The sequence below is a fragment of the Carassius carassius genome, chromosome 23, assembly GCF_963082965.1.
Source record: "Carassius carassius chromosome 23, fCarCar2.1, whole genome shotgun sequence".
NCBI lineage: Eukaryota > Metazoa > Chordata > Actinopteri > Cypriniformes > Cyprinidae > Carassius > Carassius carassius.
Window position 1 is genome coordinate 7,776,717 of NC_081777.1, and position 19,233 is coordinate 7,795,949.

At 37.6% G+C, this 19,233-nt stretch overlaps 1 protein-coding gene across 1 annotated transcript; it reads left to right on the top strand.

Annotated features, from left to right (window-relative positions):
• The first annotated feature begins 3,595 nt into the window (after window positions 1-3,595).
• LOC132101284 (uncharacterized) lies at window positions 3,596-19,182 on the top strand. The gene is made up of 10 exons (XM_059506114.1): window positions 3,596-4,076; window positions 5,020-5,172; window positions 7,462-7,610; window positions 8,614-8,754; window positions 10,793-10,911; window positions 11,249-11,317; window positions 14,958-15,114; window positions 17,619-17,725; window positions 17,832-17,947; window positions 18,150-19,182. The coding sequence occupies exons 1-10, from the start codon at window positions 3,906-3,908 to the stop codon at window positions 18,162-18,164; spliced, it is 1,197 nt and encodes a 398-aa protein (XP_059362097.1). The 5' UTR covers window positions 3,596-3,905; the 3' UTR covers window positions 18,165-19,182.
• The last annotated feature ends 51 nt before the right edge of the window (window positions 19,183-19,233 follow it).

A 19,233-nucleotide genomic window follows, 5' to 3' on the forward strand; every position in this document is an offset into this window, starting at 1 on the left:
GCCGGCAGGAGTCCCCCGTTCCCTGCTCCTCCGGATACCTTCACGGAGGCAGCAGGCTCCGGCCCCCTGGCGAACGGCGCCGACTCCTCCGCTCCCTTACGGACGGCAGCCGTCCCTCCTTATCGTGGGCGGTCGGCAGCGAGCTCGCCCGTCCCCGGCAACTCGCTCCAGTCCACCGCCTTGAGCGTCCATGGCGGCATCCTCCTCGCCTGCTCGATGGCACCGCGGATTCACCACAGCGGCGAGGGATCTTCAGAAGCGCGTCCCTCCTTCTCCCGGGCATCGGCACCACTGTAATGAATTAAACTTCCTAATCATCGGGAAGAAGGAGGCGGGAACCGGCGGACAATCAAAATGAAACTTTAATTACAAAACAAACACAAAACAGCGCACCAGCCCCTCAGGGACGACTGGTGCGCGCAAATAAAAACCAAAACACAACTAAAAGCCCAGGCCTGGTCCTCTCTCGTCCTTCACTGTCGTCGCTCCAGTTTTATATCCTTCCATCTCCTACGTGGGACTCGAGACCGGCGGTGGGCCGCAGGTGCCACTGATTTGCCCAATCACTGCCGGCCTCACTCGTGTTCCCACGTCCCTCGGCCCCGCCCCACTAACCAGATAGTAACTAATGGTAACTAATGAGAGCTCATAACAGACATGACAGGAACTGAACTAAACTGAACATAATCGTGGCAGGTTAAACTTGGCATTCTTAAAACCACATACTGGAAATTTGGAGTAAAGACAATAGCATTATAACATGTAATTTGTGCACTTGTCTTCAGAGACACATACTCATATGCTTCAAATTTGTCAAACTGATTTTTTTTTTTTTTTTGAAAGCACTCACCCTAATACCATACAGACACAAACCCGTACACTCAACTCCTGAACACCTATCTGACTTACCAGGGGAGATGGATCCTCCCAAGCCTTACAAGGTCAAGAGCAGAATGCTAAAGTACTTGAAGCCCTTCACAAACAAGTACAAAAGTGCTCTATAAACATGATCTGTCTTGATCATTTTATTTCTATAGCTTTGTCTCGTTGTTGGTGTGAGATCCTCCTCAGTTCTGTGAACATCTTCTCTTCATAATCCTCTTCATAACATTTTTCATGAGGGGAGGCACTTTAGTGAACAGAAAGCAATACATTAAAACCCCTCCTGCTTTAATCCAGCTGTAACAGCTTTGTAGGTGGGATCTATCTATCTATCTATCTATCTATCTATCTATCTATCTATCTATCTATCTATCTATCTATCTATCTATCTATCTATCTATCTATCTATCTATCTATCTATCTATCTATCTATCTATCAGAACAACTCTACTGTACATAGTGCAACTTTGCATGTCCCCATTGGATGCAACAAATGGCTCGTTTGTAATGGGTTTTATTGATTTTGTCTCATTGTGACAGTATGGTAAGGGGTGTAACATTTCCGTCACACGCTTGAGGCATTCGGCCAATCACAATGCACTGGATAGCTGGCCAATCAGTGCACACCTCGATTTTAGAATGATGAGCTTTGTAAAAATCTACATGTTTCAGAAGGCGGGGCATAGAGGAGAAACAATAATGTACAGAATGTGGAAACTAATGTGTTTTTTAACCCTTAAACTGCAAAAATGCATTTCATTACACCAAATACACACACACACACACACAAATATTTTAAGCAACATCACATGACCTCTTTAAACTTCTGATACAATTTTCAAAGCACACACATTCGAAGCACATGCACAGAAAGCAGTTGTCACACGGCAAATGAGAATCTCATTGTGCTTAAACTGTTAATTACAAACAAGTCCATGTTAAAGACACACATAAGTTACAAAGACACCACCTGTTTTGTCTGTGAAGGTAAACAGTAGGGAAAGAAATCTCATGCTTACAGTAGGTTACAGCTGTGTATGTACCCACCAGGAAGAGGACATCGATATAACATCTGTTTGATGTTGGATATGACATCAGACAGATGTTGCATTTTGGCTGAGAATAAAAATTGGGTTGATGTCAGTATTTGATGGTTGTGGTGTTGGCGCAGTGGATAAGACATATGCCTTTGGTGTGAGAGACCCGGGTTCAAATCCACTGTGAGACACCAATGTGTCCCTGAGCGAGACACCTAACCCCTAGTTGCTCCCGAGGCATGCGACCTCTGACATATATAGCAATTGTAAGTCGCTTTGGATAAAAGCTTCAGATAAATGTAAATGTGATGCCAATTTGACATTGACTGGATTTTGGTTACAAAACATAAAAACAACAAATATCAACATCAGCTGACGTTGGTATTGGATATCAAATTAACATTGACATTAGATGTTGAATTGACATTGAATTTTGGTCACCCGATCTCCCAATCGAAATTTAACCAAATATCAATGTTTTAAGATGTTGTGTGCCTGCTAGGAGGGGACAGCAGCATAATACACAGTACCTATGTCTACAGTGTTAACATGACTGAAACAATCAAATAAAAGCAGAAAATCACTCACCGCTTTTTAATGAATCATATCTGGATTCCCAGCACCATCAGTGGACCCTCTGAAGGGGTGAAGCAGGACAATGTCTGGTTCGTTCTGGCTGAGGGACAACCAGTCTAATACTACAAGTATATAACTAATTTTAAATGCATTTAAAGGTATTAAACATGAGCTCTTTTCTGTTGTTTGGCTTCTGGTAGAGGCCCAGAAGAGACCTCTTTCATATCATGGATCTCCCTTGATTTTCGTGGTATCTGTGGTTGTGGTTTCAGTAAAACTGTGGCTGCACAAAATGCCACTTATGGCATTGATCAAAATGGACACATGACATGTTTTCCTCTGCATTTGCAGAAGCAGGTTTCTAAAAGGTGAAGTTAGGGGGACATTCTAAAACGCCTAACACGAAAAACGCTTAACGTGGTTTAATGTACCAATACAGTGATATTAACAGACCAAACTCACTAAACATCATACTAATAATCTACAAAAAAATCAGATGAGCCCTGAATATGAATTTGATGCATTTAATAACACGTTAAGCCTTTTCCTCCCATAGAAAACCATCATAAGGCTTAACAACAAGGAGTTGAATTCATATTCAGGGCTCATCTGATTTTTTTTTGTACATAGTATACTTAATTAGAATAATGTTTAGTGAGTTTGGTTTTTTAAAATCACTGTCTTAGTACATTAAGCAATTTCTTATAACAGTTTTCTATGGGAGGAAAAGGCTTAACTTGTTTTTAAACGAGTTGCATTCATATTCAGGGCTCATCTGATTTTTTAAAGATAGTACTTTATTAGTATAATGTTTAGTGAGTTTGTTCTGTTAATATAACTGTCTTAGTACATTAAGCTACGTTAAGCGTTTTAGAATGTCCCAAGTTGTGCAATGTTGTGTCTGGCATAGCCTATCATTTTTTAAAGTCTGTCATACAACACTGACACCCCATAAATTCACCAGATTTCGTTACAAAATAAACACATTCGAGGAATTAGTTCACCCCCCCCCCCCCCAAAAAAATGAAAATTAACTCATTATTTATTCAGACACAACTCCAATTTTTACCTGTCAAACGTAAGAAGACATGCTGACTTATATGCTATTTTCTTTTACGTTTCACAGACTCGAGGGTAGGCTAAATGATGACAATTTAAATTTAACGTGATAACAGAAATGGTATAAACACAGAACATGAACTGCATCGACGGAGGGAGGATCTGTTTGCCTTTGGTGTTACTACGACAACAGACACAGTGCCGTGGAGAACGCTGACACGTTCCAGAACAAAGTTGATAAGAAAGTTGATAAGTTTTCAGTGCACTGCATTCAATTCGTTAGATAAACTCTAACGTCAACACATCAATTGTTACTAATTAATTATTTTCCTTAAGGTGTTTAGTATCGTAATGCGAAAGACGCAGTCTGCAGTGTCGAGCGCCGCCGGTGATGAAGTGCTGCAGCTCCGCGCGCTCTGGAGAAGATACGAGCATCACTGCACGCGGACTAACAGCTGTCCCAGTGCACTGCTCAGACAGGACATCCTTCACCAAATCGACAGACGCGAGCCTCTCAGAAAGGTAATTTGTCTAATGAAGTCGACTGGATACGGAAAAGTTATTCAGGAACCAAAATAGTTCATGAACGGTTAGCTTGGATTTTCAAGATTAGCCTACTCAAGTAGGCCTATGTAAAGACACTAAAAGGAAAAGTTGACGGGAAAACTTAGTACTACTTTATTCTGTCATGGCGTTCAAAACTCTCAAGCTTTTCTTCATGTAGTGCGTAACACAAAATATATTTTGAGGTATGTGTAAGCTTCTTTTGTCCACGTAATGACAGTCAAATACTTTGTCCATGTCAAGAAAGTGCTTCAAACGTTTCAAATGTGAAATGAATCCACTTCACTACTTTCCATTTATATTCTGTTATGTTTTGTTTTGTATAGCAGCTATATATAAAATAGGCCTGTAACTGCAAATATGATGAGCCAAAATATGACACAAGACGCCAAATACAAATAGTAGGCGCCTTCCCCAAATGAGCCTTTTACATTTTTCAGAACGTTAATTGACTTCATTAAAATAATGAATTTTTTAATGAATTTTTTCTTACAGAAAGTGTTTTAAAATAGATTTTTGAAAACAATGGGCAGCAATGTTATTTTCTAATTTCCAAAAACATAAAGAGTAAAATGTTCATTGGATAAATATTATGTAATATCTTTAGAATTTTAAGTGAGTCTTCCTAAAGCCATGACGTATGGGATGAACACATTCAAATTTAAGTCTTTATTCACTTTTAAATCAAAGTGTTGACCACCTTATGACTTCTGAAACATCATGATGTTTAGTCACATGATCTGCAGGAACCAATGGGATTTCTCTAAATATTTAGCCCCTTGGGGTGAAATGGACATGTGCATTGACAGATTTAATGAACTCTGTTTTAATTAATGTTCTGCTAATGTATGCATCTCCTTTCCTCTCACTGCCTCTGTCTGTCCCTCTCCCTCCGCTGTAGATAATGCTGTCATTTCCAGATTGTGGGCCTTCAGACTCCGTTCTACCCAGCCTTCAGCCTCTGTTAATGGCTATACGAGATGAGCGTTACACACATGCACAAGAATTCCACATCTGGAGTCTGTCTCTCAAGCAAAAAGATATAGTTGAGCTGGTAAGCACCGATCCCACTTTACTGTATATCCTAGTTTTGTGATTGGCATTTATGGAAATCATCTAGTTTCAGGATGCGTGCTCCAGCACACGGGAGAGAGAAAGAGTACACCAGGGCAGCCAAGTCTGCTGCAATAAAACCCAAACCTTTCTGTGCAGCAAAAAAAAAAAAAAAATATAGGAAAAAAAAATTTGTTCAGCGACATCATTCACAGTAAGATATGCGTCCTTTATTTCAGCAGTAAATGGTAATGAGGCATAACTGTTAACATTTAATCTTAACACCAGATCAGTTTAGCTTTGGAAAGAGTTCTGCATTACACAACAATTTCAGGTTCCAGATTTTTTTCTCTTTCTGTCATCTCATCATTTTGTTGCAAAACATTTTGGATTTACATGTTAAATGCACCTGCTTTCTCTTTCTCCCTTTCCATAATTCACATTCTTTTTGTGTGTGCATTTCCACATCATTTTACATAATAAAGACAATGTCTTTAAAAACTTTATTAATCTGTATATCTTTAAGGGTCAATTTCATGATAATTTAATGCAGGGTCAGAAATTAACTTTTCCATTAAGCGACAATATTTGCATTCTGGAATAGATTTCTTGAATACAGGTTTTTCAACAAGTTCTTGTTGAAAATACTGGTCTGTTTTTTCAACAACAACCGCAATACCTCTGAGGCTTTGTGGGTTATCAAACCCATGAAGACCTAAGAGATTTACTCAGCAACTGCCAAAATTTGGATTATTTTTCCAGCACTATAAGACTTGTAACTTCTATAGGAACATGAGAGAAACCAGAAAGATGACATCACATGATAAACAATATTTTATTTTGTTTAAAACTGATATATACATTATGTAGGCCTATAAGCAACCATTTGAAGCCAACTTGCAGTGTCTTACCATTTTTCAGCCTTGTTTTGAGCCAATGGGGTCTTTGAGTGCCAAGGCCCTCAATCTGAAAATAGCCTTGCAGGTTACAGATGAACTCTGCTCCTGTCCTGTAGATTTTAATGTGGAAATTGGAACTTGAAGACTTAGTTCAAATTGTTTAAGTGTTCTATTTTAGTTGGAGAACAGTGGACCTCATACATGAATTTCAACTGTAGATGTAGATATTTCTATGTACATCACTTGAATTTGTGCTGATAATATCATCACTGTATAACCGTTGAAAAGCACATGCTTCTGCTTGTAATATGTTATGGCTTCTGACACACATTTATTATCCTGTGGTCCACACCCGTTTTTATTCCTTTCCAGGGGCAACATGTTCACACTTCGGCTCACAAAATCGGAAAAATCTGTCCAATTAAAGGGTGAGATTTACTTCCCAAACAGCTTTGATGCTGTGAAAATCACTGCCATATGCCAATGACCTGCAGACAATGAATGTAAGGAAAACAATATGGTGGATAAGCATCCAATTGAAGTTCTGCACCTAACATATAAATTTTGCACACACACAGATTTATATGTGCCGGTCAGATGGTTATAATATAGAGCCTGGGAGTTCTATAGGAGGTCCTCATTTTTTAAGATGTTGAGATGTAGGCTACAATAGATACCTGCATGTAATTATTATCTTTCTTACAGTTAGAAAACGACTACACACAGCTGTTTTGTCAAGAACTGCAGCTTTGATCTCTATGTATTTATTTCATTAAGCCAGCCACTCTTTCAATTGCTTAGCAGTGACTGTGAGTGCACAAATCAGCCTAAAATCTCTATGACTGATGGAAATTGTGCTATTATATGGTCTTACTGTTGTGTGCATAAGAAACAGTTGTATTACTAAAAGAAGTGTGAAGAAGTGTAGAAAAAGTGAGTTTCTGCATGTGCAAAACTCACCATAACAGCATTATGGTTGGTTGTCAGCACATTGTTGTAATGCAAATGCAGGTGACTTTGTACAAAATAATAGAAAATGTTAAATAAAGCAATATTCACAGGGCTTATTGCTTTTTATAAAACAGTTATTCCATATACGTAGTAAGGTTTCACAAAAAAACAGCAAATAAAGTGTGATCATATTAATAAAAACAGTTTTCTTCCACCAAACAATGTAGTTCCTCAGAAACAGTTGTGGTTTACAACAAAGTGAACAGAAACAAAGGTGTATGTTTGTAGAGTAATTTACAACAGCTTTGAATGTGGCTCAGCCAATCAGAATCAAGGACCGGAACTATCCGTTTTATAATCCATGATTGTAAATTCACCACATGAGATGCATTTTATCAACCCAGCTGTATAATTAAATGCACATGCATTTGTTCTGACAGTGTCTTCTTTTGGAGAAGAAGGAGAGGACAGTTTATCCCTTCAAATCACTGGAGCTACTTGATTGCAAACTAACTGAAGGGTCTCTGGCAAGACTGGGCCAGGCTGCAGCCGTCAGCTACCTCACCACTCTCTGCCTGGACTACACCCGGTGAGTGTGAATGTCCTCAGATGCACTGTGAATTCCTGAAAGCTTGAGAAATTGCCCAACGCTGTGCATGTGCAGTCATCACTGTTATTGATATGACAAACAAAATCTTCAGAATCGGCTCTGGGATGTGGTTTGCACTTAAAGCTGCAGTCGGTAACTTTTGACGCTCTAGCGGTTAATAAACAGAACTGCTTGCGTCTTGCGGAAGAACATTGTAGCCGTAGCTACTTCTCTCTGTTTATGTCTATGAAGAATCACAAAGGTACCGGGTTACTCCGCCGCGGTACCCCCGAAGCAATGTAAAATAGTCCGAATATAAACACTTATTATAGATGTACCCTAGTGATACTGGACAGGCTAAAAACACGGTTTGGAAAATGGATTCATGGTGTCGAGCTTATTATAGTCTTATTATAGGTGTACTCGCATATTCTACTGTCAGGACATAATGACAGGTTTCACAAATACATTTTTACAAAAGTTACCTACTTCAGCTTTAACTGTTTTGGAAAAAAAAGCAACAATGCTTCCACTGAACTATAATCAAAGAAGCTGTTACTGTGAATTACACAGTCTCATAGTTAAGCACAAGCTCACTAAGAGTGTCCTTATACGCTGCGTTAACATTTTGTGTACCACAAGCATTCCCGTTTGCCACTGCAAAGTGTACAGTATATTGAGTATTACAATGTCTACATTTCAGAAAATGAAATACAATGGATGGTGATTGTAACAATGCTCTTTAAAAAAACATGTTGATACAATCTCATAATTTCTTTTTTTTTTTTACTGCTAAAATCCTGGCAATCAAAATGACATTACCTTTTATTAGGGGCCTTTCGTACAGAACACATTTTTGCATTTAAATGCATTGGTTTTCTATTGGTTCCCTGTTGTGCTCACATCACATTTTTTGTGTGTGCTTTTTCAGTAGTTTCAACATATACTTTTTAAAGGTTTAATAATGGCCTTTATGTTCTCTCTGTCTGTCTTTCTCTCTCAGCGTGGATCTGGAAGGGTTGAAAGGTTTGCTGAGTGGAGGTTTGGGGGCCAGTCGAATATCCTCCCTGAGTTTGTGTTATTGTGGTTTGGGTTCATGGAGTGGAACTCTGCTAGCTTCACTCCTCACCAACAGTTCTGTGAGGTACAGATTGTTATGACCACTGATGCTTACGTTTCCCATGAATCTCTGTGACTCATGGGATCCATCAGCTTCTGCAGAAACATTTCATCACATATTAATACATGAATGTGAGCTTCAGCTGATGACTGCTTACAGCTGAGAGCTGACGACATCTTACTGGGTTTCATGAGTGGACATGAGTTACAGGGCCACTCTTATGTGGAACTAAAGAAAGGCTGTTTTGACAATCCAATAGATCATCCACACACTTTCAGTTTCCACCACTCTACTCTGTCTGAGACAGCTTGTAGGCACATACAGTCTCAAGAATTTCTAGAAATGCATCAGTCCTGCCATATCAGTTGCTCCACCTCTAAAGATTAAGTTCATTAAATGTAGTGTTGAGTGTAGGCCTTTCTGTGATGGGAAAGTTAAGAGAGACAGGAAACAACAGAAGACGAAAGAGGAGAATGGGATCTGGAAAAGGTTATGTGAGCGTTCAGGACCAGGCCAATTAAATAGATTGTGTGAGTTGAGTCCAGCCTAATTTACAGTGAACACTAGCGCTAATGTGGTTCAGGAGCTGCCAAGACTAATATATGAATTACTGTGGTGATACTTCACAGTCAAGCCAGTCATTCAGATATGATAAAACTCGTAATGCAATTCCTTTATAGCAGTGGTTCCAAAAATATTCTTGGTTTTTACATGGAGACCAGAGAACTGAAATATATGACCCATAAAGGAAAACTGAAGGATTTGTGTGCCAATCTATTTGTACGCATATCTTAACTTTGTAGGCTATATTATGGCATCTTCCTGGCATCTCACTCCTGTACTGGGCGTAAACAGTCAAACTGTTATAAGGCAGCCAATTGAGTGGGACTTGCACTTACATTTGGGAAAGTTGGAGGTACCCTGGGATCTGAAGTTGTCCTCAAGTGAGGGGGAATATGTCTCTGAGACTTATAGAATAACTCTATCTGGGGAATTTCTGGGATGTGCATTTGCTGTAAAAAGCATAAATTCGAGGGAAAATGTTTCAGTAGGACCAGAGCAAGACCAGTAACTTTTTAGCATATTTTCTATTAAAAAAGGAAGTGTATTTCAAGTTGGTCAACAGAGTATCTCAGCAGGGAGTTGAATCGATACAGACAACACTTCACCACCATGTTTGCATAGCTGGTGATGTATGCATGATTATTACTGCTCACTGGCCTGTTGTAGACTGGCCTCTAGCCAGGAGAGATTTTTTTTTGTGGTTTTGAAGTTTGCTTGATATCATGCTGGAATGTCAGATGGAACAAAAAGTTATCTAGGCAGGGCTCAAATCCTACATGTCATGTTGTCACACAATAAGTGGCATAATGGAGCACTCAAGACATGGGTTAGGTAACGTCTCAATGAGGTGTTCAATACCATGGCAGGAAGGAATTATTTCCATTCATGCAGTCCATCAAATTAAAGCATGTGGATCATCTAACTGTGTCCACATTGTGCTTCAGCACTCCAAGAAGAACAGTCCCAGTGAGGACAAAATGAGGCTATAAAATGAGTGTGAAGTTAATACTTTCAGGCACCCAGAAATGTTGAAGTCATCTCAAAGCACAAGGCCATCCTGGGTGCACTTTTCTGAGAACAAGCTGCTTGTAAATCAGTTTCATAAGACCACAATACCATAATGCCAATAAAAGCGCAGGTTCTATAAAAATGCACTTTATAAAGGTTAAAGTGAAGCCCTTTTCCGATGCAATCTGCATATGGTATTGTAAAGAATTGAATTCATCAACCATGAATGAAGAAGAGATTGAGCTAATGAGGGCTTTTGTGACTCAAGATACAATTAAAACACCTCTCCTGAATGCTGTCCTATTTGCAAGTCATTACGATTGAGAAAATACAGCAACTTGTTTATTTTTCATCATCATTTACTAATAAACATGGGCCTAATTTGTGTCGGTGTGTATTGAACAAGGACCTCTGACATCACATCACACATAACAGACTCTATAGTTTAATGTTAAATTAAATGCATTCATTTTTCACTCCATATCTTTAGGGAGCTCTACCTCAATGGCAATGAGCTGCAGTGTGAGGGTGCCACAGAACTGCTGAAACCTGTGGCTGAAAACAACCAAAAGCTGGCAGAAATCCAAAACAGGACCACATCCATCACAGGTGTGTATATGAGTTTGTCTGCTCTCACCTAATTCATTCTATCAGTAGTAAGACTGCTGAATTAATTGTGCCTCAGGGAGTTGTTTTATCCTAAAATGTTAAGATAAGACGTCTCTCTTAAGGTTTTTCTGTTTTTCTAAACCTAATGCGACCTCAGAGTTCTGTATGGTATACAGTTGTGTATGAGTGGGATACATTCATGCAGTGTGTAATGTTATGGAATGGAATGTGTTAAGAGACTAAATTATTAGATTGATCATCTCCTCATACTTTTTCCAACACTTACCGGGAGACATAAAAGGGAGCAAATTAACCCTGTAGCATTTCTTTCTTTAAGATGAAACAGAGTTGATCTCCCAAAGGAGCAATACCACATCTTCCAGACAAAAGAAAGCAAAGAGCAAAGGTACCACTCATTTTCCGAACTACTGAGTGCATGTGCATATTCACACAGTTATTACTATAATCACTAGGAGCTCTTATCGGCTCTTGGTTTTTTCCTCTTGTTAAACACACTTGCACAAAACCTCCTTTGAAATCACCTGAGCAAATATACTTGCTTAGGACTCCTATTACAGCACCTTGACAACACAGCACATCCACAGAGACAATGTCACATGTACAGAGCCGTTTTTGTGTGTGTGTGTGTGTGTGTGTGCATATTTGTCAACACTTAAAAGATTCAGATCATCAGACAAATTTTAATATTACACTAAAATAATGCAAGTAAATATAAAATGCGGTTTTAAATGATTTCATTTATTAGGGGAAAAAACCTATCCAAACTTAACAGGCCCTACGTGAAAAATTAATTGCCCCCTCCTGTTAAATCATGAAAGAACTGACCAGAACTGCCAGACCCGTTGAATCAAGAAATCACTGAAAAGGAACCTGTCTGAAAAAGTGAAGCATGCTTAAAGAGCAAGACATCATGCCGCGGTCTAAAGAAGTTACTAAAGAAACTAAATGTATCATGTATCAGTCATTGACATGTATCAGTCTGGAAAGGGCTATAAAGCCATTTCTAAGGCTTTGGGACTCAAGAGCCATTATCCACAAATGGAGAAAACTTGGAACAGTGGTGAACCTTCCCAGAAGTGGCCGGCCTAATAAAATTACTCCCAAGAGCACAAGGACGACTCATCCAGGAGGTCATAAAAGAACTCAGAACAACATCTAATGAACTGCAGGCCTCACTTACCTCAATTAAGGTCAGAGTTCATGCTTCAAACAATAAGAAAGAGACTGGGGGAAAACTGCATCTATGGGAGAGTTCCGAGGCAAAATCCATTGCTGACCAAAGATAACACAGTCTCATCTCCCATCTGGACAACTTGCCATAATTGATGGAACCATGAATTCTGCAATCTCTCAGAAAATCCTGAAGGAGAATGTCTCGCCATCAGTTTGTGACCTCAAGCTCAAGCGCACTTGAGTTTTGCAGCAGGACAGTGATCCCAAAAACACCAGCAAATCCACCTCTGAATGGCTCAAGAAAAACAAAATTAAGGTTTTGGAGTGGCCAAGTGAAAAGTCCGGACTTAAATCTGATTGAGATGCTGTGGCATGACCTTAAACAGCCTTAAACATGCTCGAAAACCTTCTAGTGTGGCTAAATTTAAACAATTCTGGCCAAAATTCCTCCACAGCGATGTGAAAGACTCATTGCCAGTTATCGTGAACGCCTGATTGCAGTAATTGCTGCAAAGGGTGGCACAGCCAGTTATTCGATTCGGGGGGCAATTACTTTTTCACTTAGTGCCATGGAGGTTTGGACCTCTTTTTTTCCCTTAATAAATGCAATTATTATTTCAAAACTACCTTTCGTATTTTTGCAAAGAGGGTTCACAACCCATTTAGGGTTTGTGAGATGAAGAGAAGCTAATAAATAACTGAATCAAATGTAGCATTTAAATGAACAACTGAGGGTGCTTAATCAATTGAAATAAACCTGATTCACGATTATTAATTTAAAAGCTGCAATTTAATGAAAAAGTACATAGTTGTTTCAGCTGCACTGCATATCGGAGTATAGAGCACTGTGTTCATTTACAATATGATTTTTTTGGCCAAGTCATCCTAGTGAAAAATAAATATACTAAAATGTATTTAAAATATACATTTTTTTCATGTTAAGTATACTACAAATACATTTACATATTTATGTGCTTAGTAAAAATACCCTGCATTTGTACTCTTGCTATACTAAGTTGTTATACTTGAAGTCTCCTAAATTGGAACAACTTATTTTATACATAATGCACTTTAATTGTGAGGAAGTAATGCTGAAATCCAACTAAAGATATACTGAATTATATTTGATAGTGCTAAAGTTGAACTATTGCAAGTAAACTTTATCTTGTATTTAAAGTCTGATATTATTCAAAGATCATACAATAATCAACAGAGACATTAAAACACATCTCAGGCTTCTGGATACAGACTGGATCTGGTGGCTACGGTGACCTCGGAATAAGAGAGAAACAGACAAATATTAGCGTAGATGCCATTCTTCTAATGATGTAGCAAGTACATGGGGTGTTATGGGAAGTGTTTCCGGTTCCGGTTTACCTAATTAATGCAGCCTAAAAATCCTTTAACGGATTTGGATATTAAAAGCATATTAGTTTGTTATGTGTAAGCCAGGTTAAAGAGATGGGTCTTTAATCTAGATTTAAACTGTAAGAGTGTGTCTGCCTCCCGAACAATGTTAGGTAGGTTATTCCAGTGTTTAGGCGCCAAATAGGAAAAGGATCTGCCGCCCGCAGTTGATTTTGATATTCTAGGTATTATCAAATTGCCTGAGTTTTGAGAACGTAGCGGACGTAGAGGATTATAATGTAAAAGGAGCTCATTCAAATACTGAGGTGCTAAACCATTCAGGGCTTTATAAGTAATAAGCAATATTTTAAAATCTATACGATGTTTGATAGGGAGCCAGTGCAGTGTTGACAGGACCGGGCTAATATGGTCATACTTCCTGGTTCTAGTAAGAACTCTTGCTGCTGCATTTTGGACTAGCTGTAGTTTGTTTACTAAGCGTGCAGAACAACCACCCAATAAAGCATTACAATAATCTAACCTTGAGGTCGTAAATGCATGGATTAACATTTCTGCATTTGACATTGAGAGCATAGGCAACATTAGAGAATTACTTCAAGTAAATCACTTATTTCTCCAGGGTTTGGCTGCTAAAATGTTTTTTCTATAATGAAATTAATCCATAATGTAATAATAAAATTTGTAAGATTATTCGACAGATTTAACACATTTTGTTAAATAACTTTTAAACTAAATTTACTATTTTAAACTAAGAATTACTATTAAAATGTATTACTATTTAGAATTACTATTTAACATTTTTGATTTCCAACAGAATATCACAATAGGGAAAAAAGACTATTGCAACTTTTGACTTTAAAAATGAAGGGAAAAAAACAGAAGTATGTACAATAAATGTGTGGACAGAAATATTAAATAGTAAGGGTCTTGAAGCTCATTTTCTATGTCAGCTTCACAGTTCACACACATTACTACACAAATAACACATATTGAATGTTCTCACACACCTGCATTGATCATGTTCTCTTAAAACCAGTTCACACTGCACCAACAAACAGCAACAGATAATGTTTTGTTGGCTCACCCCATCCATGTCTGTTGGCAAGGGTCAGTGCTTGTTTTTGCAGTTGAACATGCTGTTTGGCGGGACTCGGAATGTTTGAGAAGTGAAGTATTGCACTCAGTCAGCTGTCAGCGTTGATCTGCCTTTGTTGGTGCGGTGTGAATTGGACTATGGGATGCCACAACTGAACTGTCCCATTACTCTATAGGCCAATTGGAGAAATCAGGGAGTGATATCTTTCTGCCATTGGGTGTGTTTTAATTATTTAATGTGGTTTCCCAGTTTAATTTGATCTTGTTTTTTATGTGCTGTTATCATAAAAATGTATTCCATCCATTGATGAATGGGAGAAGGCAGTGAGTCATGTCTTTTTAGTAGATGCTAGAGTTATTCTCAGCTGTGAATGTCATGTTGTGGTTAGGGAAGAAGACAAGGAAGAAAAGAGAAAAAACCAAGAGCGGCCATGGCGCCACAGGAGGCCCGTGGCTAGAGAAGCTGCACTTGTGTGATAATTCCATTGATGGCTCAGGAAACGAGGGACCAAATCAACTGAATCACTTCCTGGATGTCCTTTGCATGTAAGTGTCATCTCCTCAGTACATGACTGAGTATATATTGTCCAAAATGTCAACTGTCTTTTATTGGGGACTAGAATCGTCAACACATAATCTATTTCTGACCACAAAACATCACACAGATACATTTGAAATGCTTTGACAGGTTAATGTTTACTTGCACCAGACTAAGCTACAAAATTAGCTTGTCTTCGCCCTTGGTTTAAAAGTCTGCACCTTTGATGAGCAATCCCTATTACCCTTGTGAAAAAGAAGTGTGCTTGTAGTGTAAATGATATTGTATAGACTTAAAAACTGTATTTGCAGATAATATAATATCAATAACATAACAGGCCGCTTATGTTAAAGAGAACACTTCCATAACTTTGTTTCATAACATACTTATGTCGTGTGTCTTATCTCATGTCATGCTTTCAAGAATTACACTTATTTTGATGTACTGTACTAAAGCACATGTAAGGTCCTTGAATTATAATTTTAACTGTAATGTTTTGAACAATATTCATTTTAAAGTTAATATATTTTAAATGTACTAAATTTAAACTTCTTTATTGCAAATATGCAATTAAATATATATTAAAATACATGACATAAAGCATTAAAGTATATTTTTAAGTTTACCATAAATGATTGTCAGTACATTTGGAGAAATGTATTATTAAATTACATATAAAGGTATACTTAAGACATACTTAAGGGGGTCAAAAAAGCACTGTAAAGTTCAGGATTTAATATAAATTGAAAAAGGGTAAGGGATTTACTCACAGATGCAATTTAACAGTTTAAGCATGAGGCTTAATTTATTTTAAAAAATCAGCATGGCAGCATCAGGGCACAGTTGAGAGTAAATGGAGGTCAAACTAAATCTAACTCTAAAAGTCATTCAAGTCTATTTGTCAACAGTCCCATTACGTTAGTGCCCATAATTTTAAAAACAATTATTTAAAATGTACTTTAAAGTAGAGCCCAGCTGATATGTTTTTTTTGGGGGCCAATACCGATATTAGGGTGTAAAAAGAAAGGCTGATACCGATATATATCGGTAACAGGCTCATATCGGCCGATAATATCAGCAAAACTATATATCGCTCGGGCTGTACTTTAAAGTAAAACTCATAATTTGACATTATTACAAAGTGCACTTAAGTGACCTCTGACATTAATTTTATATTATCTAAATGTAAAAATACTTGAGGTTTTAGGTACACTACAGGTGCACTTTTTATAAGAACGTGCTGTGAGATTTAGCTGCGTCTGTTCTGTTTAGGAATAAATCGTCTTTTGCTTCCTATAAGTCTTCACCGTCTTCACATCATATTTAACCCCCAGAGGTCAGATTTAAAATAATGGTTGACCTAGTTATTAGAAAGTAAGACATTTCAGTCAAGAACTTCTGCTTTTTAGTTTTTTGTCTACATATGATTTATTTTCGGTTAGATTGCTGATCCCATAGCAGCACATAATTCTACATTTACTGTAGGAAGTTTTCTAGACAGATACTGACATGTGTAATATGTTATATGATAACTGTGATCGTAGTAGCTATTAAAAAAATAAAGCATTTCCTTCTCTCTTTCAACAAGCCCAATACTGTTTTAGTGAACTGAAAAGTTTCTAAATGGTCTTATATAAGGCAATTCTTGCATCACTGATTATTTTTTTCCCCAAAGGTCAGTGAACAGACTTTTGGCGCTGCCATTACAGCAGCAAAACACGGCCTAGTTCTGTTTAACACAAGCATCAGCAATACATACTTGTTTATTTCTGCATCCATATGAACAGATTGCAGCATTCACTGCTGTGTAGAAGAAGCAGCATTGCAAGTAAAGTTTTATGCATTGCATGCAGAGCTCAGAAAAGAAAGTCAAAATACATGAGGTGACATACAAATATTTAGTTTCTATTCGGTAAATCTGACTGAGTTAAATAATATAAGTCCTTAGTGTTGTAAAGTAATTTAGATATAAATGTGGTTCCCTTTCTCATATATATTAGACAACTTTCCCGTCTCTCAATTTATCATTATGACCACTTCATATTATATAGGAAATAATCAATTTCATCACACCAGAGGAAATCAGCATGAATGCACAATAGGAAGCTGCTGTTGTAGTTATGCTGCTACTTTGCTTTTTGCCAGAGAGGAAGTGGAAAATGATCATGAACAATTAAACTATCATTGTTTTTTGGCGCAAAATACCTTTGGCTAACGTGTGAACCAGAAACTGATTTATTTGGCAACACACTGAATATTTTTTAATTAACAATGATTAAAATACAATCTGTCAGCATTTACGATCAAAATCATGTACAGCTGTTCCTGTTTCTCAGTATGTTTGTGTTAATCGTTTAGTTAAATGGTAGATTTAAGATTGGATTAGCTACACTGAGTAAATATTTTAGCACATGTCTGAACTGTTGATCCTGATTCATCAAGTGATGCTCATTGAGAAAATATAAAATGTTTGCACAGTCTCATTATACTGTTTCTATAAATATCTTTCAAGTGTTGTGAAGTTCTCCAGTTCCCTGACAGAACTGGATCTCGGTGAGAATCACATCGGAGAAGATGGTGCAAAAGTGTTTTTAGAGGCCCTGAGAGAGAGACAAGCAAGTATGGGTTTATAGAAATATGGAAATACAACATTAATAAGGCAGCAGTGTCCCACTTTTAGTTTGGCAAAGGGAGTTTGTAAATATTTTTTCCGTCTTTTCGACAGCTAAACTATCTCCAATAAAAATCCAGGTTTCAACACGCATGTCCACAAAAACATTCAGTGCCATTTTGAAAAGTTCAAAGGAGCTTAAATCTGGGAAAAAGAGAAGAAAGACTAAGGTGCAGTATAAGATTTTCTGATGCTACACACTTACAAATGAACTAATTTCTCTTTTCTGAGTCATTTCTAGTCATAAGGCTTAAAATCATTTGGGGGACACTGTAGCTTCTTACAATTTCATGAAAATGTAATTGAATTCATGGAAGTATGAATTCTGTCTGCCACAAAGCTAATAACTCTCTTATTTTATCATTTATAAAGGGAAAAAATAAGTAGTCCATCTGGAGGATATTGAAGGACATTGCTGACTGACACAAGAATGTTTTTCCACGCTCTTTCTCCATGTTTTCAATTTGTCGCCAAGGTTTTTAAGAATCATCTTCTTTTTATGTGGTCTGAATTGAATTGGACAACATCCGTGCATCAAATGTGACCGCACAGCAGACTCCCAGATTGTGAACCACTTATTTGTTAGCGGTGCACTAGCAGGGGTTCGGGAACAGATCTTATTTTATGTTGCTCCACTGGGAGATTGAAATAGCAGAAGGATGTTTGTTCTTAAGTGCTTCTTTCTTTTTCTTGTCCCCTTCAAGTACATACTTGCTACCAGAATGTTATAACAGTTTAATACATGCAATGTTTATATTTTTATAATAATGTGAACGACAGAGTTAGCATTTATTCACGTGTTTCTGTGTGCACTACCTGTTAATTGAATAGAAGACTAGATATGTCTTCTGGTAAATTTGGTTTTGTCTCCACCCTGTGGCCAAGAATGATAATGCACTGTTTCGCGTTCATTTCTATGGATTTACGTTTTACTTCTGCCTCTGTAGTGGAACATCACAAACATTAAATTGGACTGCAGAATTTCACTTGTTTAGATTGTATAATAAGGAATGCCTGATTGTACAAGGTACTGTATCCGGTATTCATAAATGGCAGATCTTCCCAAAGAAAGAATGAGCTCTCTTTGACCCTCATCTTGTGTTCTGGTTATTTTGACCTGTCCTAACTGAAAGAAAACAAGTTGGCAAAATGTATATGCAAAATATTTCTGTACAAGTTGACAAGATTATATATGAAGATATAGCATTATTAAGCGGTTTTCGGTTGGCCAGTCATTTTTGACCGGGAATATCACAAGAAGTGATGTACAACAAGAAGAAGCTTGATAAACATTAGCCTACTGTTTTTATCTTATTTAATATTGCCAGAATTATCCACAAATAATGCCTTTTAACTAAAGAAGGAGCTCAGATCAATCAATCAGCTCCAAAAGGAAATATGAAACCGGTCCTAACTGACCCTGAAAGAAAACAAGTTGATAATCAGAATAAATGAA